Raw genomic sequence first — 24,103 nt, 5'->3', positions numbered from 1 at the left:
CCTGGGAAGCTTTATGCTATCAGTGCATGTTAAGAGAGGAACAACAAATGGTCCCCATTTGCGTTACGATTTAGATAAAAAGCTACACCCAGCAGTAAGTGAAGAGCCATTCCTATATGGAATTGGAAATCACTTGCTTCAAAGTGCTCTCACTTTCCCGCCTCCCTCTCTCTAGCAAATATTTTTCACAAGAAATAACAGATTTTTTTCACAGCACAATTTTCTCCCAAAGCTAATTTTAGAATCACAAGTAGATATCATATCCAAGAAACATGATTTTAGGCCTATAAAAAATACTTTTCAATATTATTCTTAAGTTTAATCGCAGTAACATCCTATAACACAGCTTAGCTCCACTTAATTTCAAAAGTAAATATTTTCACAGCAGTTCAGTGATAACACAGCACTTCTGCGAAATAACCGAGGACTCCATTGTTACAGAGCTGTTTTCTTGGGAAGTGCATTTAACTGTTAAAATATTCTACTCTGTGAGAATATGAGGATACTTACCCTTTTCCAAAGACTTACACATGCTGATGTCAAGACAACGTATTCCAGAAAATCCCAAAGCTTGAAACAAATTTCACAGGGACAAAATACACTCACTGGACTAACTTTTTGTTATAGTTAGGCACAGCACATGGCTGAAAGTGATCTTACCTTCAAACGCGGTATATGGAAGGGGTGACTGAGGTACGAAGGATCAAACTGGACTAGAATCTGCTGGCAAACTATTAATCTACTACAGCCTTTTTAGAAAATAAATTCTGGAGACATTGTGTCAAAGATAGTTTAATGCCAGTATCTTACAAAACATTAAAAATGTTTCATAATCTCAACATAAGTATTGATTCCATTAACATTTTTATTGAATGACAATTACTCATTTTGATTCCTTTCTTCTCCTGTCCTCATTTTCAGATAGGATTTAAATAACTATTTTTCTAGAGAATGTCAATACTGAGATCTGTTTACAAAAATTTCTCAGACCACCCATTAGCATAGTATTTAAATCATAATGCTGTATGACAAGTCCCTATCCCTTCTTTCGCCAGTTCGACTACTAATAGTTGAAACAGTTATGCAATATCTTACAAAAATAATTTGCAAGATTTGTTTGTGTATTTTAAGGAAACTCCAGAAGTATTAACGTACTTTGTCTTTTCCAAAAAGAATTCAGACTTTCATGCCACTTTCTCTACTATTCCATCTGGCTTCTTGGTTTATTACATTGTCCTCTTTGCGAGATCACAGATGTGATTTTTAGGAGGGAAGAACACAAATCTCCTCCAATGAAGAGAAGCTTAGGCTCTGATCTTGAAAACATATATATACTTCACACTGCAGCAAAATATATTCCCCTCCTTGAGAACCTTAGATGACTAATTTAATGTAGTCTTTTGTAGGCAGATACAGAATCTTTTGTGTTGCGCAGTATAAACAAATAAATGTTTTACAGGTGTGCATTTTCAAATTCTTACTTATATCTAATCACCAAATGTGATCGTCAAAAATTATCCCTAAACAGATGCATTCTGACTCTAATGTAATCTAGGCCAGATTCTGAGACTTGTGTTTGTCTTTTTGCACATAACTCTGTGCTGACACCAAAATAAGAAGTCAACCTTAAGGCCACCGTTTACCCAGGCCTGCATTTCCATTTACCTCCCATCTACCCACCCATGTAAATTTGGCAACTTGTCCTTTCTTTCCGTTACATCGAGTGCTCAAACTTTTTACCAATATATGAACAGAAGAAAAGCAGGGGGAATTAATATGGAATGATATCAAAATTTAAAAACATCTATCTATGATAATTTACTGACACTCCTTTCATATAAGGCACATTAACAGGTAAGCTATCCTGCAACTAAAATTGATGTATTACCTTAAGAAATCTGATTCAAAGGCAAAGATTACACTGTTACAATGTATAATTCATGTTGTCAGCATGACATTATAATTTAATTAAGAGGCAAACACATTTCGCCTCCTCAGCAATTACTTTTTTAAATCTGTGTCATATGTGATAAAGATGATTGTGTAAATGACTGTATCAACAATTTATATGATTTGTCTCATAAAACCTTCCCAAATGTAAACATTTTCCTCAGTCTTTTTCAAGAAATTGGCACTTAAAGTATATGCATAATAACATATTTTGACTACATTAAAATTTTTTTTAAGTAATAAAAATCAATCTGGCATAGTTCCAAAGTTTCCTGAATAGGCTTAAAATGCATCTCCAGTAGTCTATGCTACTTTAGTGTTAAATAATGAGGTAGCACATTGTTCCAAAATTGTTCTGAATTATGTAAACCATTTGCGACATGCTGTTTGGACTTCATTTTTTGTTTAGAGTTGTTTGGTAAAGCACTACCTTCTGTCTTCTCTGGCTTCCTGGTTTTGCTTTTCTTTTGTGGAAGCTTATTAATATAGTTTTTTCTTTTATATTTTGCTTTTTCCTCTTCCTCTCCTTCCTTCTCCTCTCCCTCATCCTCTTCTTCCTCCTCTCCCACATCTGCTTCCTCTTCTTCTCCTTCTTCCCCCTCTCCTTCTCCCCCTTCTTGTTCCTCTTCTGCCTCTTCCCCTTTTTCTTCTTCTCCCTCTTCCCCTTCTTCCTCTTCTCCCTCTTCCCCTTCTTCCTCTTCTCCCTCTTCTTCCTCCCTTTCCTCTTCCCCTTCTTCTTCCTCTTCCCCTTCTTCTTCCTCCCCTCCCTCTTCCTCTTCTTCATCCTCCCCTCCTTCTTCCTCTTCTTCCTCTCTTTCCTCCTCTCCCTCATCTTCTTCCACTCCCTCTTCTCCCTCATCTTCTTCCACTCCCTCTTCTCCCTCATCTTCTTCCACTCCCTCTTCTTGTTCCTCCTCTACTCCCTCATCTTCTTCCACCTCTTCTCTCTCTTCATCTTCTTCTCCTTCTTCATTTTCCCACTCCTCTTCTTCCTTGTTTTCATTTTCTTCCCCCTTCTCCCCCTCTCCTTCTGCCTCTGCTCCTTCCTCTTCCTCCTTCTCATCTCTTTCCTCTTCTACTTCATCCTCCCCCTCTTCTCCTTCTTCCACTCCATCCTCCCTCACCTCCTTAGTCCTATTTCCATCTTCCTCTTCCTGTTCCTCTTCTTCCCTCCCTGCCAATGATTCTCCTAACTCCTCTTCACTCTCTTTGTCTTTTTCATCCTCCCTTTCTTTGTTTTCGTCTTCATTTTCCTTTTCATCTTCTCCTTCTTCTTCTGCCTCTATCTCTTTTTCTTCGTCCCCCTCTGTATCTTCACTTCCTTCCTGACTCTCATCTCTTCCCTCACTTTTAACCTGTTCCTCCTTTTCCTTTTCAGTGTCTTCCTCTTTTGCATACTCCTCCTCCATATCCTTCCTTTCTCTCTCACTCAGCATTTCTTCTTCCTCCATCAACCTGCCTTCCTCATCTGCTTGCTCTTTGCCATCTTCCTGATTAATCTCTTCAATCTCTTCTGCACCCTCATTCTCACTGTCTCTTTCAGCCTCTGATTCCTCTCTTTCATTTTCTTCCTCATTATCTTTTTCCTCTTCATCTTCATCTCTTTCTACTGAAACTTCACCTCTATCTTTTTTAATCTTACTCTCTTCTTCTTCCTCACCTAGTTCACCTTCACAGGCAACTGTTTCATCTGATTTTTCTTTTTCACTTTCACTCTTGTCATTGCCTTCACTCTCCTGCTCTTGATTAGATTCCTCCTCATTCTTAATTTCGAACTGCCTGTCTTCATCAGATTTAGCTTCAGAGTTTGTTCCTTCCTCATTCAGGCTTTTTATATCAGTCTCTTCTACATATTCTTTCTCATTGTTTGTAGCTTGCATCTCCTCAATCTCACTGTCTTCTTTTTCTAAATCCAAATCTTTCACTTTTTCTACTCTTTTCATTGCCTTCTGGACCTCTGTACCTTCACAGTAGTCCTCTTCTTTTTCCCTACTCTTAAGTATGTATTTTGGAAGATCATTAGTACTTTCCTCAGTTGAAGATGATGATGTAGTTACAGCTATTTGTTTCAAAAATTGATCCTTTTTTTTAAACTCTCTCTGCTCTTCACTACTTTCTTCTCCTCTCACGCGTATTCTTTTGCATTTATTAGATTTTTCAACAACATTCGTTGTTTTGTTTTGACTTTCTATTGCTTCCTGACTTCCTTGTGTTTTAACAGGATTGTACTTTTGTACAATTAATGAATTAGTCTGGGACCGATCCCTGGATGCAGAAGGAAGTACATCTATTTTAAGGGATTCCTTAGATTTAACAGCTTTTGACTTTTTATTGGAATAATTCAGTTTTTCAGTCAGAATTTGTTTCTCAGTGGGAAGATTATAAATTACATCCTCTCTGACAAATTCAGGATTTTCCGTATATTCTTTTTCCCCTTTCACTAATCTGCATTTGTCCCTAGTAATTTGTTGAACACCACTTTTCAAAGTACTAACACTTTGTGCATGCTCAGATTTACCTTTCATTGCAATTTTTTTGGCCATAGGCTTCCCTACAAAGGCACTACTTTTTTCTAAATCTCGTCTCGGTGACTCTGAAAGTGAAGACTGCTTTTGTAAAGAGACAGAGTCTAATTTTGAGCCCTCCTTCATGAGATCAGAATCCTTGGGTTTCAGCCCACCCTTACCATCTCTTTTCAGTTTCACTTTTTTATAGTTCTTCTATTCCACACGAGAAGCAGAAAATTAAAAAGAAAGAAGGAAAACATTAAGGACAAATGACAGCAAAAGAAAAAGATTACAAAAACATCTGAAGCAGAAAAGAAACAACTTGTGTGAGGAGACTAAAAGATAGCATAAAGGGTAGAGTGTTTCACATGAAATGAATTTACAAGTGCATATATTAGAAGAACATAACATTTTCTTGATGGCAAATGTACTACTACACCTTTTTCACTATCCAAGTGCTCAAAGCGAATGCAATAAGAACTGTGCAGCCACTGTCACATCCCATACGCTAGAGCTCTCTTACACCTTCCTCCACCTTTCCCCTTTGGAAAACTGATGCACTCACTGTTATGCACTTTCTAATAATTTTGAAAACCTGTTGTCTTTCTGCTTTAAATTCTACACATATGTAACAAATCCTGCAGAATAATTTTTTAAATAAAAAATAAAATTATAATGAAATATACCAAAATGGTGAAATGCTGGGATCACTTTTGGAGTGAAATAGAGAATACAAAAGTATCATAATTTCATAATTAAAACCAGTATTATTGCTCCTTTAAATATACTCCATGGTGAATATCTGCAAATGAAATCTTTACTTACATTGTGTCCCAAAAGTCAATTAAAATATTTTAATATCAACAAAGCAGTAGAAATGTATGTTATCAGCTTAAGTTACAAAATGTATTATCATAGTCTCTTGCTCCTTAAACTGATGAAGTATTATATCCTCTCATCTCAAACGATGGTGGATATGAGGATTTCTATGTGCCTGCACAAATTCTCTCTGACTTCAGTCAGCTTCTTAGAATTTTAGCTTGTGGATATTCAGAAAATTAGCAAAAGGAGGCCTATAAAATTTACCTAGCTTTTTAAAAACTTAAAGCAGTACAATAAAGTACAAGGATAATACAAGAATTATAGATTTTTTTTAAACATCAGTACAAGTATACATATATATATATAAAAAAATTAGTTACGCTACCTTTTTTTTTTGGAGTGGTGATAATTTTAAGGACTGGTCACTGGGATTCAATTTCATTGCATGTGTCTGCAAAAAATAAGATCTCTGTTAAAAAAATAAATATAACTAATAGGAAAAGCAGCATCAAAGCCTAGTTCTACTGAACAGAGCTATTACATGAACATTTTAATATTATTGCACAGTCAGGTTGATACAACTCTGTATCATCACTCAACTCGCCTATTTCACTTCTACTCCCTCATTTACTGCCTCTAAAGAGAGAGAGTGGTAACCAGCTTAAATGTCACCATGTAAACTGCCTATAGAGACTGAAAGCTACGTGTCCTCTCTTACAGCCCACAAGCATGTTTCAGATGCTCACCGTGAAGTTCTGGCTACAAATATAACCTTACTCCCTCATCAGCAAAACCTTCAATGTAACATCTGGTTTGATACCACAGCCTTGAAAGAAGATGTTCAAAGAAACATTACATAGCAGAAATTTTAATTGGAATCTAATGCCTTTATCTACTCTATGTAAAGCAAAAAAGCAAAAGGCAAAGCAATGTAAAATACTACTAGGTGGGCAAGCACAGTGAGATTTTGGTCATCCCTTCCCATATACTCCAAATGACAAGATAATGTTTGTTAACTGCTTATGGTTTAATGACCATATTCTTTTTCAACACAGTGAGCATGGACAGTTCTGGTTTCTGACCCACAAGAATTTGTATCATCAATATATGAAAGGTTTTTCCTCTTCTTGTCACACTTGTCAATAAGATGAATGTTGCCACAGTTTAGAAAAATTGAAACAACTATGCTGTAACAGATTATTTTCTTTCAGATTCAAGAAGAGCAATCATTTTATTTTGTACTTTGACAAGTTTGCCTGAAAGACTTTTTTCAAATTTACTGTTTCATTCTGAAAATGTTTTAAAATTGATTCACGATGGGTACAAAAACAAAAAGAAGGAAGTCTAGCACAGTAAGTGTGCAGTATGTTATAAATAATGCCTCAGTAAATTAATGAAGGCCACGTTGTGCATCGTATCTGAAAACAATTTTTTTCTTGTTAATGAAAATAAAGTTTTATCACTGTTAAATAAATGGTATGCAAAACCAGATTGTTAAATTACTAAGTCCTGTTAAGTACAAACAAGTAATAATTCCCGTAAAATGTGCAATCCCTCCAGCATAACTGTCAACATATTCTGAGCTGACTCCACAGTGAGTTGCTCATTTGTTTCCATTCCATTGAAGTCAAAAAACAGACAAAATCCAATTCTCTTTCCAGTGCACTGCATTAAGGCCAGGACATGCCCTATTTGCCAAGAGAACAAAATGTTTTGGAAAGGTGTCCAAGTGATAAGGTGAACATATTTTTTAAATGAAAGAAATACATAGGAACATGCTTGGGGATCACCAAATAATCAAAATGTCTGCATTTTGGTCTTCCCTTTAATATAATCCACCTGTACTAAAAAAAACGCTTCTCGAAACAGGAAAAGATAGGTTTCTGCTTCATTTCCTGCAATTCTCTCTCTTGGAAATCATCAAGAAGAGGAAGGTCAGAGCTAGAGATCACCATGTAGTACCCGGTGTCCTTCCCCTTTTCTTTCCAATACCCAGAGCTAAAGTGTGGGGAGGGGCTGCACTACTTCAACCGCTTCAGTCTCATTTTACAACATTACTTGGAAAATGAAAACAAACTTTAGCATTGGATAATGGTGATGTGAAATGCATGCTCATTTAACAGTATGTCAGTACTTCTTGGTGCCACATATGTCATTCTGAGATAGCTAGGAGTTCTGTACTACAACTTGAAACATGATTTAGCTGCTTTGTTCTTCCCCTGAATAAAAATGATTGAATCACAGATTCATTAGTGGAATATATTACCATATTTAGGATGTCAGTTGTATCTCCAAGGTTTCTGTCATTATTTTCATTATCTGAATCTTCTTCTGCACAGCCTTCACCAGGTTTATCTTTTTGATGATTCTTTTCTTCAAGGTAAAATAGGGGGAAGAAAACAAATACCATAGGAACATCCAATATAAAGCAAACAGAACACCTCACTCTTGTAAAATAGGAAATTATCTCTATTTTACTGACATAGGACTGAAGTCATAGAATCATAGAATCAGTACGGTTGGAGGAGACCTCAAAGACCATCAAGTCCAACCGTATACCCAATCCACCATGCCCACTAAACCCTGAGATTCCTCATTCCCCCATCCTAAGACACAGCAGAAACACTTCCACCTCCTTTTCATCAGTATTAACATTAGAGGTAGCTCAGCAATCTGGCCTCAGTGCACTGTAGATCTCTGACTATTTTTGCAGGCTTTCAAAGCATAAATATTACATGGGACAAACCTTCTTTTGGACAATCTCTTTAATAATAGTGTACCAATTAGTCTAAATTAGCTGCAGTTGTATTATCTACATTGCACATTATCTGTGCAATGGATGGAGAGACAGTTACTTTAACTCCAATGCAGCATCATAAAAACGTACCCGTATGATTTTCAGGTTCACCTCAAGTTCATCAGGTGCATGACCAGTTTCATATGGCACAAAACCTGAGGTTTTAGGCCTCAAGAGACTCTAAAGGCAATTCAAATTTCACTGCATTGCTTTCCTGGAACCAGAAAAGCTAATGGACATGCTGGCAGCTTTACAAATAATCATCTTAATTCTAACTGAATTAATTACTTTCAAATTGGATTTGACAGTCCAATAAATCTGAGCTAAGTTTTACACAGAAGCACTGCATTCTGCACTCTTCAGCATTGCTCTTCCCAGGAAATCACACATGCCCAGGAATTCAGATGAAGTCCAGAAATGCTCTAGAGAATCTGTTCAAAAGTCCAGCAGTGTATCAGTATCATTGTTATCTGCGCTTCTGCATTAGCTAGAAGATTGCAAATCCTTATTATCTTAGATAACAGAAACTGAAGAGTATTTATGCGTTTCCAAGTGAAGAAAAAAGATCCTGTAAGAATTAGTAGACCTCTTTTCTTGTCCAGGATCCCTTGCATGCCTTTCTGTGTCTTTAAGATTGTTCCTAAAAAATTTTTTTTCCCGTAATTCTTTTTCTTTTTCGTGAAAATGGAGAAAATGGTTACTAATCTTACAGTATTTTTGTGAAGCCCTATTTCTACAGGCTTGAGGAACCAGAGGTACAATTTCGAAGTTGTTTTTCTTTCATTCAACTCTCCTCTAAATCTCTAAACGTGTTTTCCAAACATGAACAGTGTAAGGCAATTTCTTGTATGCATTTCTCAAATTTCCTGTGTGTATGCTGCTAGACCCTCCTGAACTAAGACTGAACTTAAATCTTTCATGTTCAAACTGAGCATTAGTTTATGAATGTTGAGAGCCAAACTACATAATTATCAGAAAACAGCAGCAAGATGTGGAGACACTTCACCTTTTTCATGGTCTCTATCCTTCATAGGTTCAGCTTTAGGAAGACTTATTGCACAAAAACGGAGTGGGCTAGTGTTGCTAGTCACAGGTAGTGAAGATTTTAAAAAGTTTTCTCCCAGTGGAGGCAGAGTTCGTGCCATTCGAATAAACTGTTCTGGCGACTTTTCCTTTAGAAAATTAAACAAAAAATATATATTGAGAGTAAGAGTAGTAGAATAAAACGTAAGCAAGCTCTTATACTTAACAGCGGTATTTTCTTTTACTTGATGATACAGTGTTGTAACTTTGCATACAAAGCATAAACAAAATTTCTTTAATATTTTAATTATTTATAGATCTAAAAAGTAGAGAGGTATGTAGTGGGATATTTTAGGTCATTTCTACACAATAATCTCAAGCAGTCTTAAACTACAAACAAAGGAGAAAAAGAATTTTGATTTTTATTTAAAATGAAAATACTAGTCTCTCAAATAACATTGAGGTATTTAATCCACAACATCAATATATTTTTACAAAATAAATGTGGGTTTGTGGTAGAGTTAGTTTTCAGGCAGGTAAGTGAAATGATCCAACTCCTTGTGCTGTTCAAGGAAATCACATGGAATATGTAGTGGAGCTAAAGGAGAAAAAACTACCATTTTAAGTAGCTGCAGGATCTCAGGATCATTTTAAGATGACTGTGAAACTTTCTCCTTTGATATTTTATAAACTATGAACTTGTTTAATATATTCAAGGACACAGGGAACAACAAAAAGAGGTTCTTGTTCTTTTTAAAAAATATTTCTATGATTTTTTTTTAAAAATGCAAAGTAACAGGCTCTACATTTTAGAATTTAAAAAAATACAAAATTAATTTGAGTCTTTTTCATAGAAATAAACAAGTAAAATCTGAACAATACCTATCTTTTACCTGCATCAATGTTTAGGACCAGGGTAGATATTAATTCTTCTTTTTATGCATTAAAATTAAACACGTATTTCAAGAAGATACATTTATCTGCTGGGTATATGCTGTGATTTTAGTTTTAAAAGTGATTTTGTTTCCTAAAAGAAGTACGGCAACTCTAAACAGCTCAATGTACCCTCTCTCGACGTCGTATTCGTGCTGATGTTAGTTGTAAGGTGTTTGTTAGTAGTGAGTGTCCACTCATTTTAGAGACAGTAGCAGTCAAACGGCTGTCATATAAATCTAAGAGTACTTCTTCAGATCCTTTAGGTCTTGGAGCAGCAAAAACTAGCATGTGACAACCACCACAAGCAACCTACGCACCAAAAAAAGGTCTGATTATTTCATTTGCAAGTATCAATACAAGGATCTCATTTTCTTACAAGCATCTCTAGGGGCTTAGATTATAAGAAAAACATAGTAAAAGTAAGAGATATTAAATTGCTTCAAACTTAGCTCCTAATGTCCTTAGCAAGACAGAAGTACTTAACTATATTTATTAATGACTAGTGATCTATGTTCACTTCTTACTTAAAAACAATATATTTGTATTGAACAGAACACAAGACAGGTCTATCAAATTATTGATCCAGAAGAAAGCAAAGATATTTCCACTGATTTTAAAGGGATTTGAACTAATTATTTTGATGCAAGTCAAGTGTAGGCAATACCAAGAGCTTCAGTGATACAAACTTAGATATTTTATCACAAAATCCACAAAATGCAAAGCAAATCCTACACCCTCCCATAGATAAAGTGTTATCACATGAAGATCAGAGGTTTCACTTTTTAAAAACTTTAAAACCCTTACCACTTCTGATAAAACTCCCTTAAACATTACATCCAGTAAACAAACAGAAGTGATCAACAGACTTTTGTCCCAAATTTTCCTCAATCCTGAGTCATGTTTGCATTTTTGATGCTGGCAATTCTGTGACATTTATTTCTTAAACACCTCAAGAAATAGATGAAAACAATGCCCTTAAATGTGTTTCTGCTTTCTCATCCCATTTGGATTCAAAAAAGCAACTCCTCAAATTTTCTTAAGGTTTAAAAATATCCCACTGTCCAAATAATTGTTAAAATAAAAAAGATGACACTCTGATGTTTTCAGAACAGGTATTAGTTTCTCCCTATAGCCAACAATCTAATAGCAACAAATATTTAATTTTATATGCTACCACAGCTCTACAGACCAAAACACTATAGCACAACACTACTGAATACAATCCTAAAAAGCAGTCTGTATGTGTAGTCCAAGCCAAAGACATTCCAAACTAAATGAACAGTGTGGTAAGTAGATATCACTTCCTTTTTCTTTCAATTGATGTCATCTACTAATTAAATGTTATAGAAAGAAATAATTCTACAATGAGATTTAACTCTCATTAATAACTTGTTTCATTAAAAAAATAAGTATTTTGATGTCTGAGAAGCATGAACAAAAGTTTTACCAAAAGGACTGTGAATCTCAAGAAATTATAACATAGAGTGGGATCAAACAGGTTTGTAAAATTCACTTCTCCAAGGCCTAACTTGCCATGTCGCCCATCTCCAAAAGTAAACATGAGGCCATTCTCTGCAAATGGAAAAAATAAGTTGTTATTAATAAAAACTAACATTCAACACAAAACCAGAACAAAACCATTACAAACAAAGTAACAGGCCATGCAAGTAAGGAAAATTTCTCTTCCAAAAGCAAAACCTGAACAATTATTTTTAGATTTTCAACAGATGAATATGATCAAAAAATACATGTATTTTCAGGCAAAGTACTGTCTGAGATGAGGGTTAGTCTAGACAATTTGTAAAAAGAAACAAAAACAAAACAACAAAATAGTAAGATTGAAATTGTACAGAAAAACAAAAGCTTTTAAACAAGAATACTTGTTAGCAAGGCATCATTATGAGGTTGTAATTCCCCAGGAGGTAATGGGTACAGAGCTATGCATGGCATGGCTGTGAATCAGAAATTCCTGATTCCCGAGAAAGCCAGAAATTGAATCTGGCGTTCTCACCACCTCACTTAACCTTTAGCACTACTAAGTCTGCGTATCTTTTCTACTGCTGCTCGTTTTATAAAGAAAGCTTTTATGGTATAATAGAGAGTTGCTGGAAGTGCATTTCAGAATTTTTCACTTACATACCTGCTATTACAGCAGTATGATTTTCCCCACATGCAATGTTACATATTTTATGCCTCTTCAAGTGTTTCACAGACTTTGGTACTGAAGTTTCAAAAAGAAAAGTACCATGTCCCAGCTGCCCATATTGTCCAAGTCCAAAAGTATATACATCTGTCTCTGAAAATGTAGAGGCAAAATTAACAACAAACATCAGCATTAAAAAAGGAATGTTTTATCAGTTAAAAAATGTACCAACTAATCAATTCCATTTATCAATTAATAACAAAATACAACAAAATAAAAACCAGGAAATGAAGCACTAAAACATATACAGAAAAGATTTTTGAATGGTTCAATATGCAATATATTTTTTAACATAACTGCAAAATAATCCACTGATCAGATGTACACAAAATATCAGCTAACAAAAGATTTATAGGAGTTTACATACTGCAATTAATTCAAGACCACAAAGTTTACATATATGTACATTTTCAAGTACAATAGTCTCATCTTAATTTCTGGTTACCTACATGTATACTGTATGACTCTAAATTCAATAGACTAAATCTCTTTAAACCAATACTAATTTGTGTGTAAGAAGAGACTGGAACAGAACAGCTTTCAGTATTCTGTTCAGCTACCAAATCAGCCTTGCATCAAATACAGAGAACGCTATAATTGTGTTATCTTGTGACAGAAAAATCATCTTTCTGCATTTGTATTTTGGCCATTTAATGGACTGTCTGTGCCAGGAAAAAGAATAAGAGCTTCTCCAAAGCAATAAAGATTCTTGGTGTGTCCATCCCTGGCACTCCATCACAACAGGGGAAGACTGTAAAGCTTGGAAATCTTGATGAGGTCATGCTTGAAAAGGGAAATTCAAAGACTAAGTTTTTTTGGGAAAAGGAGGGGTTTTCCTAGAATTTTATTCCCTGCCCCTTTTTCTTCTGCATGTAGGCAACAAACTAAGTAGTACTTCCCTGGCTTTTCAAGTACTTGAAAAATTGTTATGAAAACCTGGGAAAGTCTAGGAAGGACAAAAAATATTCTATGTCAAGCAAAAAGAACTGAGAGCTGGGAGCAATGTATCATTCCATCCGTGTTGTGAACATGGTGCAGAGCATGCTTGCTCCTGCTGCACAGATGCCATCAGGTGAAAAATCTCACCACGTTCAAAAGCAATAAAGGAACGGCCATCCACAGCGGAATTGTGGAACGACAATCAACAGAGAATCTTTGCTTTTTGAGCATTTCTTTGTGTCGAGGAAACAAGGCTACTGGAACAGCAAAGGAAATTTCAGTGCCACGAAAGTAGTTTATACTGTGTGACCAAATTCTCAGGGGCAGCCACAAACTAGAGAAATATTAAAAACAAATTATGTTACCATTCCCTCAAACTAATCCTTCACTACTGTCAGGGAAGGAGAAGCAGAGAACAGACCAGATTCCATATCACTACCAGAGTATGCTTACTAACTTATATTGAACTTTCCAATTTCAAAGGAACCACAATGAAACACTGTAACACTACGCATGGAAATGTTCTTTCTAGGAAAGGGTTTGCCCTTTCTGTTCCTTCTAAATTGTTCCATATTAAGATGTCGTGAATTCACACCATAAGAACCCCCAATGGTCTCATACTTTTTCAGACTGTAGATGAAAAATACTGAGTAAAGCCGGTTTTTTACTAAATGTAACAGCAAAGCTCCCTCTGTTGGAAATTTCAGTGTAAGAAAGGAACACCCCGGGATCTTTAAAAAGTAAAACAAGAAGTAAGACATTTTCTGTAACATTCAGATTTTCTGCATAAGAAACAAGAAACTACACCTGAAAGACAGGAGCTTTCTCTATACGAATCGAAGTCTCATATTTATTTTAGTAAGTGACTTTCTCAGGATGGCTGATTCCATAAATTCTGTTTGGAAGTACCGCATTTGTCTTAACATTTCTTTGGAAACTGGCAGATCTTGTCATTTTGAAATTATATGGCTTTACATGATTAACATAATTATTTTGAGTGAAGTTGCAGTTTTTTCACATGATCTTTAATCCTAGCTTGAAACCTGCAATACCTTTTGCATTTGTGTTTAGAGGGAGATGTTTTCAAACGCTAACTTCAGAAGTCCAGGAAACTATTTTCTTTCCTCCTTTTCTACTGACAATGAGGAGAAGGGGCCAATCCAAGACCAGGTTGGAGTGTCTTTATAAGAAGAATGATTTCTTTTACTGCCCCTATAGACCAAGGGCATCTAAATTTTGCTCCTCCTAAATTTGCTTATTAGTCAATCATCAAGGCACAGGAAGACAAAAACCTTGCACCTTTCTTAAACGATTCACCACTCTGGTGCACAAGTGAGGCCAAACCTCAGTAATAATCTCATTTAGCAGAAATGAGGCATTTTCTCCAATCTGTCTTTATAAATACATGGAAAGAGAAGTCTGTGGCAAAGCAACCTCACAGACTTAGTGATAAAATGACAGAGGTGAATTTCATCATTCTGAACTTGAATTTGTAAATGAATTTGCCTACAGCACGAATTGAAAAGGAGATATAGCCCCATTCTCACTTTCTTCTCACTGTCCTCGGTCCCAGTAAGGATATGGTGGGATGAGACAAAGAAAACATACTGCCAGCCAAAGGGCAGATCCCGTTCCTCCATTCTCTCTCTTCAGTCCCCACTTGCACTGTCTCTGCTGTCCCCCCGGCTACGCAGTGAGCCAGCTCAACTCAGTAAGCCCCAGTTTTGGGGGGGTTCCCTGATATAGTTTGCTGTGGAATGGTCAAGGCAGCACCAGAGTGGTACAATGGGAGAGGAAAGACGTATGGCCGCAGCAGCAGGAGGGAAGCAGCACTGGCTCCAGTGCCTCGGTGAGTCACAAGGAAGGCTCAGCCATATAACCGGACCCAGAAGAAACAGAACACAAGTCCTGTCTTGGCCTCGAGGAAGGAACTGCTGCCTCGCCAGCAGCAGCCGATGGGAAGGGCCCTTGAAGGATGAAGAGCAATGGTTTCAGAGCTTGCACAGAAGCCAATGGCTTCATTGTTCCAAGTGCCCTCCAGCACCCGAGTGCTGGGACTGCTTCTCCTTTACTTCCTACACTTTCTTTTTTTGGAAGAACAGGGATTTCCCTGTAACTCTGTATCTTCCACCTTTGCAGGCATCTTCTGGAGTACATAACACGGTCTTTAATCTCCATAACCGCTCTCACTATAAATAAAATAGTTCTAGGCAAAAATCTATACAGCTTTCAGATTTGTTTTTTAACACACGCTATTTGCTGAAAGAGCTGAGTGAGCTCCAATAGTGTTTCTAAGATTCATGCATTCCTTGCTATGTATTTAAGGCCATGGACAAAGTTAAAAATCCATGGAAGAAAAACAGAAACAGACAGGTATGCTTGTATCTTTCGACATAGATTCATTTCCCTTGAACATTATCATCATTATTATTATTACTACTACTACTATTATGCCTACAACAGGCTAGTCCCTCTTACAATAGCTTTATTTTTAAACAACTAATGCTGAAAAATGTTACTGTAAAAATCAGCCATCGACACAATACTTAGTTTTACCAGAGCTAGTAGTTGGATTTGGGGATTTCAGTATAAATAGTATACAGACTTAAGAATGGTTTGAAAAATCTAGATAATCCTATATGGTTTGAACAGTCAGTTGTGTCACGAAAAGGTAGAGCTTTTTCATCCTCTTTCAAAAGAATATCTTGACTTTCTTTTCTTTTTTAAAGACCTTGAGCCAGAAGATGAAAAGTCTAACATTTTACACACTACGGCACTAATATGCTGTATTGTTACGTCAAATGATCTATTCTCAAAGGACTTCTTCACTTTTTCCTTTGAATAGATGTCTTTGCTTTCCGTTCTTTCAGAGAATAAAAGGATGCAATATATCCTTTTATAGACAGTATTATTCCCAGAGGATCTGTCATAATCTGAAAAAAACTGGAAGATATTAAGGCCACTCCCAATCATCTGTTTCTTCTCCAATTTCTAGATTCACAAGTTGTTACTATTATTCTACTCTTTAACAAGCTTTATTGAAAAAGTACAAAAATTGATATTGCTGCTCTCCTCTTTCTTTTGAAAGTGATGACACCAACAGCTTTCATTTTCAGACAGAAGCATTTGCAAGCATTGCGGGTAGTGGATGCATTTTTTTTTAGTCTCTGAGAGAAGTCATCTGGGATGAGGATATGATATTCTTGAACCGGCTGATAGACGGTCATGAAATGAATGCTGCGACAGGGAGAGAAAGCTTTTGCAGGATAGAATTTTTAACTGCGATTCTGTTTATTCTCTAGAACAACTGCAAATATTAAATGCAGAAGTAACAATAAGACCTGTAAAGTCCAATACCATACTCAACATTTCTAAAAACCTGTATCTTTAAAAAGTTTTTTTCCAAATCATTGTTCTCAACAGTTTAATTTTTGCATCTCTGGGGAAAAAAAAAAATAAATCTGAGTTTCTCATTTTGGAGTTTCAGACAAAAAAAAATGAATTCTTTTAATATATACTTTCTACCATTTACTCTGATACTTGCTGGAGAGATTCCAAAGAATAGCCTGATTTAATAAACCCAGATAACAGTGGTTCCTACCATACAAAATTGCCAATAGAACAGATAAGCTAGTCATAAAAAAGAAATCAAATGAAGTGCTTTGGAATAGACTAATTATGTATGAGAGTCAGGAAGAAACTTGCCTTGTACTCAGTAAGATAACTGGATTACGCTTTCTTCTAATTCGATAAACTCTAAGTAGAACTGATGACAAGAAATGAGCCAAGATGTGCAACAGTTTCTCTATATGACATTTTCTCCTATCCTATTCCTGTGTTAAATGAGATAGATGAAACAGGGGCATATACAACAGTCAGACACTCGCTTCTTAATTTTTAAGATTGAAATGACACATCCTGAAAAACTGGGTAAACCCTGAAAAGATGAAAACCACATCAGTATATATAGTGTTACCAAAGCCAAACAGCACCCATTTTCATGGAAGGTGATACATGAAATCCAGAATTTCTTCAAAATTGTACTACATTCTTAATTTAGAAAAATGAGCTTAAAAGAGGTATAAATGTTTCTGCTCCTCTTTGAAGATACATTCCTCATCAGAATTCTCAATTTGTGGTCACACCACTTCATCTCAAGGTGCAATATACACTTCAGTACTGATTGCACCAGAAATGACCACTTTCTGCAGTACAATACCACATCGTATTACTTACAATCTCCCTCAGTTTTCAGTTTATGTTTCAGAAATTTTGGTTACATAACCTTGAAGGCACGCCACCAGATTGACAAGAGATGACTATTCAGCATTTTCAAAATACAGATTTAAGGACTGATATCTATACATCCTACCTGGTTTTACAGCTTTTGCATTTTGGCAGGAGGTTAATTACAGGCATGTTATACAGCTGTAGAATTCATTACAAGCCAAAGCTGGTATTTTTTAAATCACCTGTGGGCAAAGTGAAACTTCTCTTTCCTGCTTCTATACTACTACAGTTCAGGATAGAAATTGTGGAAATAAATAGCTAGCAATACTTTGTATACATCTTTTTGAAAAGCTAATTTACCATTGGCACACAACTATTTAACAGTACAGTAATATACACCATCTTCCAAGTACTATACATACAATCCTGTGAACTAATATGTAACAGCTGTATTTGCTGATTTTTATCAGTTGCATGGTATGTTGAATGTCTGTATCTGTACTAGTTTTATACCTACGCTAAAGATTCTGCTCAAAGTCACAGGCAAATTCTATATCACAAGAAGAGATATTTAATCCATTTGGGCATCCAGTAGATTGTGCATCTTCATCACTATTAACAGCAACTTGAAAAATGACTTCCTAAATACCTTCCTAAATATTCAACGTCATTTAAATTTACTACAGAATGGAACCTTTCCTCTAAAATTTCCCCCCTCACACCCATACCACTTTCAAGCTCCTTAGAGGAAAGAAACATCAATCATCCATGCTGCTCTAGGAGGTGCTGGCTTGTTACAATTCCAGTAAGAAAGGCACTCAGACTCTGTAAAGTATCTCTTAAAATGCTATTTATTGGAGCTATGACTACAAAGAAAAAGATAGTATCAATAATCTTATATCCCTTCAGATGCTGGGACTCCTGAGCTGTGTGGAATTGAACAGGCCTCCAGCCAGGCACAGCATGCCACACAGATACCATCCGTGAAAAGCTACCCCATTTTGGTCATTTGACCTCTTATAGGATTTTCTTACAAGCAAAACAACTCTATTAATCATTTATACTGTCAAACAAAAAGGACATTCACATGGGAACTTGCTGCTGAAGTTTTAAATAAAGGCAAGGACACACAAGTGGTGTAACCAGTGGTACCAAGCAGGTGCTGCCCGTAAGCTCCTCTGTTACAATCAGCTGGCTCAGTTGAGCCCATAGCCAAGGGAGATGCACAGCACAGGCCCGAACGTCAAACTATATGTGCGGCACAGCACAGGCCAGCACTTGGGTTAACTGCTACGTGGATTTCTACCTTCTTGATGTACAATTGTCTTCTAGTTAGGATCACTACAGCATCTTACGTTTCAGCGGGATGTAAATTCTTCAGCGTAAATTGAGTTTACTGATTAAGTTATAGGGCTGTAAAAAAAGACAGTTAAATTGCATACCTGTCAGCACCACTGTGTGTTCTCCACCACAAGCAACCTTATTAACCTTTTCCATAATTCCCAGTACGGGCTGTGGGACTCTATTGTTCTTCAGCTGTTCAGGCAATAATCCCAGTTTCCCATTCTGAGGTTCTCCAAAAGTATAGAGCTCACCATCTCCTGTGAAAATAGAGAACAGAGCAAGATTTTCAGCATGCATACAGAAGCAAGGATGGGTTGTCAAGACTGCTGCAGACACAAATCAGTAAGATAGAAAACGTTCATAATATGAACATTACAGGATAATCGAACGTATTTGTATAATGTCCAAACAGCTGTGCAAAGCAGTCTGCTTTGATGAGACAAGAGGTAGCTAAATTTTAGCCTGCTCCAAGATGAGAACCGCAATATTTAGCCTGCAAGGAATCTAGCCAAGAGAAAACCAAAACCATACACATCCTGCTTCTGAGGGGTTATAAGTCCCTCTGCAATCGGTATCTACGTCAAATGAAGTTGCTTGTAAGAATCTCGATTAAAACAGAAAATTGTTTTGCATGGAATTTTGATGGAAAATCCATGCTTTCTTCTTGCAAGATATAGAGAAAAAAAGAAAAAAGCAGAGTAAATGACATGAAAATGTGTGTGGTCTGGACAGCAAGAAAAGAGCTATATATCCAACAACAGGAATACAGCAGTGGTTCTATAGCAATAACTCCACCAGAACTAAGTTCAAAAAAATACCAAGATGTCTTTACAGATCTTTTCCTGTAACTTCTTTCTGATCTGCTACATAATCATACAAGAAGACCCTTCTCATTCATCCAGACTTTTTAAGAATCCAGTTCAAAACCTGTTCAATCCCAAATTTGGGTAATTCATTTTACTGTCAAGTTTCCTTTATCTTTTTCAATCACTCCCTTTGCTTTTTCACTGCTATGTAAATCTGAATTACCATTCAAGACAGCATTCTATATATCCTTCTATCATAGTTAAAAACAGAACATGTAAAATGTACTTTCCATTGCTATATTTACAATTTATCTACATCTTTTACATTTATCTACATTTTACATTTATTTACATATTTTTTAACAATTTATCTACAGCCACATTTCTGATTTTCTGTGCTAACGGGTCCTGAACTATTCTTATAGGTCAGAGTAAGACTTAGTTAGAAAACATTTCCTTACTGCCAGGAAAGCTTCAAGTTAATAGCTGAGTGTTCTCCACTTCTGAAAAAGATATCTGTAGAGTAGTGTCCTCATAGCAAATTGTGGCCCACAACCTGAATTTGAAATTACTTACCAAAAAAAAGATCATACACTATTACCTAAGAAAAAGTTTGGTTTTTAATCCCAGTTGGCTATAACAAAGCACAAGGATAAACAAACTCTCAAATGGAGCTACTCCAAGATAAAGACATGTTTAAGCTAGCATAGGAGCTGCCTGCTAAAGAAAATTTGAAGAGATAGCTACAGTTACAGAATCAACATAATAACAAACCCCAGACGTATACTCCATTATTAAAGCTCAGTCACCAGAAGCACTCATCTACGATATTTTTGGAAACATGCAGATTTGTACTTCAGTACAAAATGTACTTTTACTTTCAGAGGGATACATGTAGTGTTCACAAATTTACACCATTTAGAGGCGCTACTATTGCATGATGCACAAGTATCTGAGAGATTCTTACTCAAAAGCTACGAATTCCTCGCCAACATGAAAGCTGGGTTGACCTCAGAAATGCTGGTCTTTCCCCACAGACAATGAAAAGGGATGAGCTCAAAGAAAGTTTCACAGCTGAAGGCTTATTTAGGTGTTCAGAACTGACCATTAGAGAAGTCCATCCCTCCCTCCGTTGAACACAGGCAGAGCACAAGAAAACAAGCTTATTACTAGTTCTCTGTTAGTCTTTGTGAATATTTCCCCATTTAGATAGCTGCTACATTTGCTGCTTTGTCCTTGCACTTTGTCAGCCACAACTTAAAATCTGGGAATTTAAGGACAATGGCAATGACCAAAAAAATAAGCCTACACAGAAATAGGAAATATGGAAGAGCTAAAAGCAAACCTATGAATAAAAATATAAAATTGGAAAAATGAAGATACATATGCATTATAAAAAGCAAATGAAATTAGTCAAATTATTAAAAACAAGTTAATAAAAATTAAAGGACATGTTTCAAAATGAAGGGAAGTTTATTAAAACTTGGGCATACCAAGCCAGGACAGGAAAGGAATTCTATCTTTTTGAATTTTTAATTCTGATGATGAGAAAGTCAAACCTCAGTAAGAAATGTGTCATTTTTATTGAATCTTCCTGAGCTTTACTCTGGCAATACACTCATTAAAAATCTCCTTTTGCATGAATCAGAACTGAGCAAGAATTTCAGGTTACAAAACCACATCTTCATTTTGTGTAACTACGGGACAACTAGTTAGTAATACATTTTCATTTAAGACATCTGGTAAATCCAATAGATAAACTAGATTCAAAATGTTTTTCCTGGAAAACTCTTTTGTCCGTGATATGTATTTTTAATTTTTGTGGCACTTGGCTCTTGATTACTTCTGCTAAAGAGTGACTACAGCAGCCGGTGCATAGAACAGAGCGGCATAGACTGGCTTTGCCAGCACCCTTCAGAATGAATCAAAGCTCTTCTGATGAAAACCCTTAAACTACTATGTCTTTTAATAAAGCGGTGCTTCTCCTCCCATCCTCTCAGACGAAGTCATTCTGTGATGTATGTTACCTTTGGTATTGACAGTCCACAATAAGCAAAAAAAAAAAGTTCTAAATTATAATCTATTTTCTTCAAAGGAAGCCTGAGGATAGGTTTTCAATGAATTTTAACTATAGGGAGAATCAGAAGTATGTCTCTTATTTTACAGTAAAGTTCACTCAGGACAAAAAAAAAAAAAAAACAGGTTATGCATTTTTTAAGATACCTCGGCTTCAAATTAATTTAAATGCATAAATTTATCAATTAACTTGAACATTCTGGAAAAAATGTATGACATACTCAAAGAGCAAAAACTGTAAAAAGGACTTTTTTTCATAAAAGCCCAATTTCTGCTTTAAATGGAAAATGGATCCTAAGCCTCAACATAAAGTTGGAACCCAGCACTTCCACCAAAGATTTAGAACCTAACTTTGATGGCACAGAATTTATTCGTAAAGCTTACAAAACCTAAGAAATTTAGCCTCTGCCTTAGTCATAGAAAGCCCAGACTATTTTATACAGTTTCTATATTTTCCAAGATCACTTCTGCCTCTCACAACAGCACAGATTCTTCAAGTACCATGCTCCTGGGCCACTTATGCCACCAACTGGACTTATTATCTTTACTGAATGCTCTAACTGCACAGAGAGGCAATCAGGGAATGACAATAACACAATATTACTCAATGTCAAGCTTCCTGCAGGGTTTCATAGGGCCCAGGCTATTAAGAGGAGCCACCCACAATCTATTCACAGAGCTACATTCTCTTTGGCAAGACGAGGAAAGAGGATAGCAGCTCTATTTCCCAACTATCATCATCAGGAGTGTAACCCCATCCTCCCAGCTGTCCTTCTCTTTTCTATCATTCTGACATTTTCTTCCCTGCACACACAAACTACCCCAATAATACTGTAACACTTCATTTACCCGCACGTATCTGTTGCAGAAATACCTTTGTTGCATTCTTCTACACTTTTTCTAAGAGGTGTTTTGCAGTCATTTCAATCTGTCTATATTTTTTAAGAAACAGCAAATGATATCAGCTGCAGAAAAGTATACTCCATTTCACTTCATTTCTAAACTATGGACTGTGTTTAGGCTTCTCTGTTCAGTTTGATTTTCTGTTTTAATTCTGATCTTTATTCTTATACCTACGCACAGAAATGCACTGAACAGGCTGATACTCTGCAGCAGCATCAATTTTCTATTCTAAACCAGTAACCCAGTTAACAACAAGAAAGTCAACTGCAATGTGGGGCTTTCTGTAACCAAAACAGCAAAAAGAGATTTTATTAGGGATTCTAAGTGAAAAGAAAGGAAAAAAACCAACAACAAAAAGAACCCTGTATTTTTTGGAAGGTAAGGAGCGTTTTTAATACTCTTGGATCTGCCATATATTTCTAGAAACAAGCTGACGAACCCCCAAAAGCACTTGGGAGTTAACTACTTAGGCAGTTCTCTTTGAAGAGCCCAGCACTTCCTTTTAAACACTACAATCTAATTAAAAGGATTAGAGATTCAAATGGCCAAGCTTCCATTGACTTCCCAAACTAATCAAGTTTATTACATTTTTTCAACTTAATAATCCAGCTAACAAAGATAAACCCATTTATTAAAGCAATTTTTGAATACATTACATATCCCTTTAAGGCAAATAGTAGTCTAAAATCTATGAAGAATAGCTATCAAACATAAAAAGAATCCAGTTACCCAGATAAATTTTGAGTACAGTATGTGTGCAGTACATCTGCATTTAAGGACATTATGTACTCTGCAGTACATCTGCATTTTGATGACATTCTGTTCACAACGGAACCTGGTTATTTCATTTTCTCCTCTCATATGAGTCACATTCTCACGTGTTGAACTTTCCCTAGCGTGGCACATCTTCTTTATCACTAAACTTTAGGTCACTGAATCATGTCAAGGAAATGGGCAAGCAAATGGAAAACTATCTTTGCCCCTCAAAGGCAAATGCACATACTGCAGCTAAGAGAAAGGTATGAGACCTGGCTGGTGGCAAATAAGGGCAGTAGACAAAAGAATTGGATCACTCTAGATCCCTTGAATAAACGAAGGAAAAAAAAAAAAGTATTTATTCAAGACCAAATTGCTTGAGACCACCTCAAACACTGAAATTCTAAGTGTTTGTGGAACAGATTATCTTTAAAACTGGTCCTTAAAAATAATGACAAAGTACATTAAGGAAAGGGATTCAAGGAACCTGCAATGCTCTCTACGAAAAGGCATCCTCTTAGTGAGAATCTGTCTTGACGTTGCTTACAGTAACACTTCAGGCAGGGGAAACACCAGAAGAGGTCTAATACATTAAATTCCTTTCTGGCCCCACAAATACAGTTCTGCTGTAGACACCACGGCAGTGGTTAGATAAATCGGCTTTTCCTGCTCTCCACCTCTTCCAGTGGACAAATGAGCTATGTATGCTTGCCAAGCTTAATGCTTTCTGAAAAATTGTCCCCTCTTGAGTGAGTGTGGTCAAAGACTAGTCAAGTAAAGATCTGTATATGAACTCAAAACCGTTGCTACA

General features: G+C 36.2%; 1 protein-coding gene across 1 annotated transcript in view; it reads right to left on the bottom strand.

Annotated features, from left to right (window-relative positions):
- Positions 1–2,258: 2,258 nt before the first annotated feature.
- Positions 2,259–24,103, bottom strand: part of RPGR (retinitis pigmentosa GTPase regulator) — a gene marked incomplete at its 5' end in the record, with an annotated part of 37,048 nt that continues 15,203 nt past the window's right edge. Inside the window, 9 exons of the mRNA XM_009710337.1 lie at positions 2,259–2,414; positions 2,466–3,320; positions 5,665–5,730; positions 7,546–7,652; positions 9,083–9,248; positions 10,165–10,344; positions 11,483–11,607; positions 12,176–12,331; positions 18,850–19,008. Coding sequence (XP_009708639.1) covers positions 2,259–2,414; positions 2,466–3,320; positions 5,665–5,730; positions 7,546–7,652; positions 9,083–9,248; positions 10,165–10,344; positions 11,483–11,607; positions 12,176–12,331; positions 18,850–19,008 — 1,970 coding nt within the window. The remainder of the gene's footprint in view (positions 2,415–2,465; positions 3,321–5,664; positions 5,731–7,545; positions 7,653–9,082; positions 9,249–10,164; positions 10,345–11,482; positions 11,608–12,175; positions 12,332–18,849; positions 19,009–24,103) is intronic.

Source organism: Cariama cristata, unplaced genomic scaffold (genome assembly GCF_000690535.1).
Source record: "Cariama cristata isolate BGI_N322 unplaced genomic scaffold, ASM69053v1 scaffold14351, whole genome shotgun sequence".
In the NCBI taxonomy this organism is placed as follows: domain Eukaryota; kingdom Metazoa; phylum Chordata; class Aves; order Cariamiformes; family Cariamidae; genus Cariama; species Cariama cristata.
Note: the sequence above shows the minus strand (reverse complement) of the source record. Positions and strands in the feature narration are given on the sequence as shown.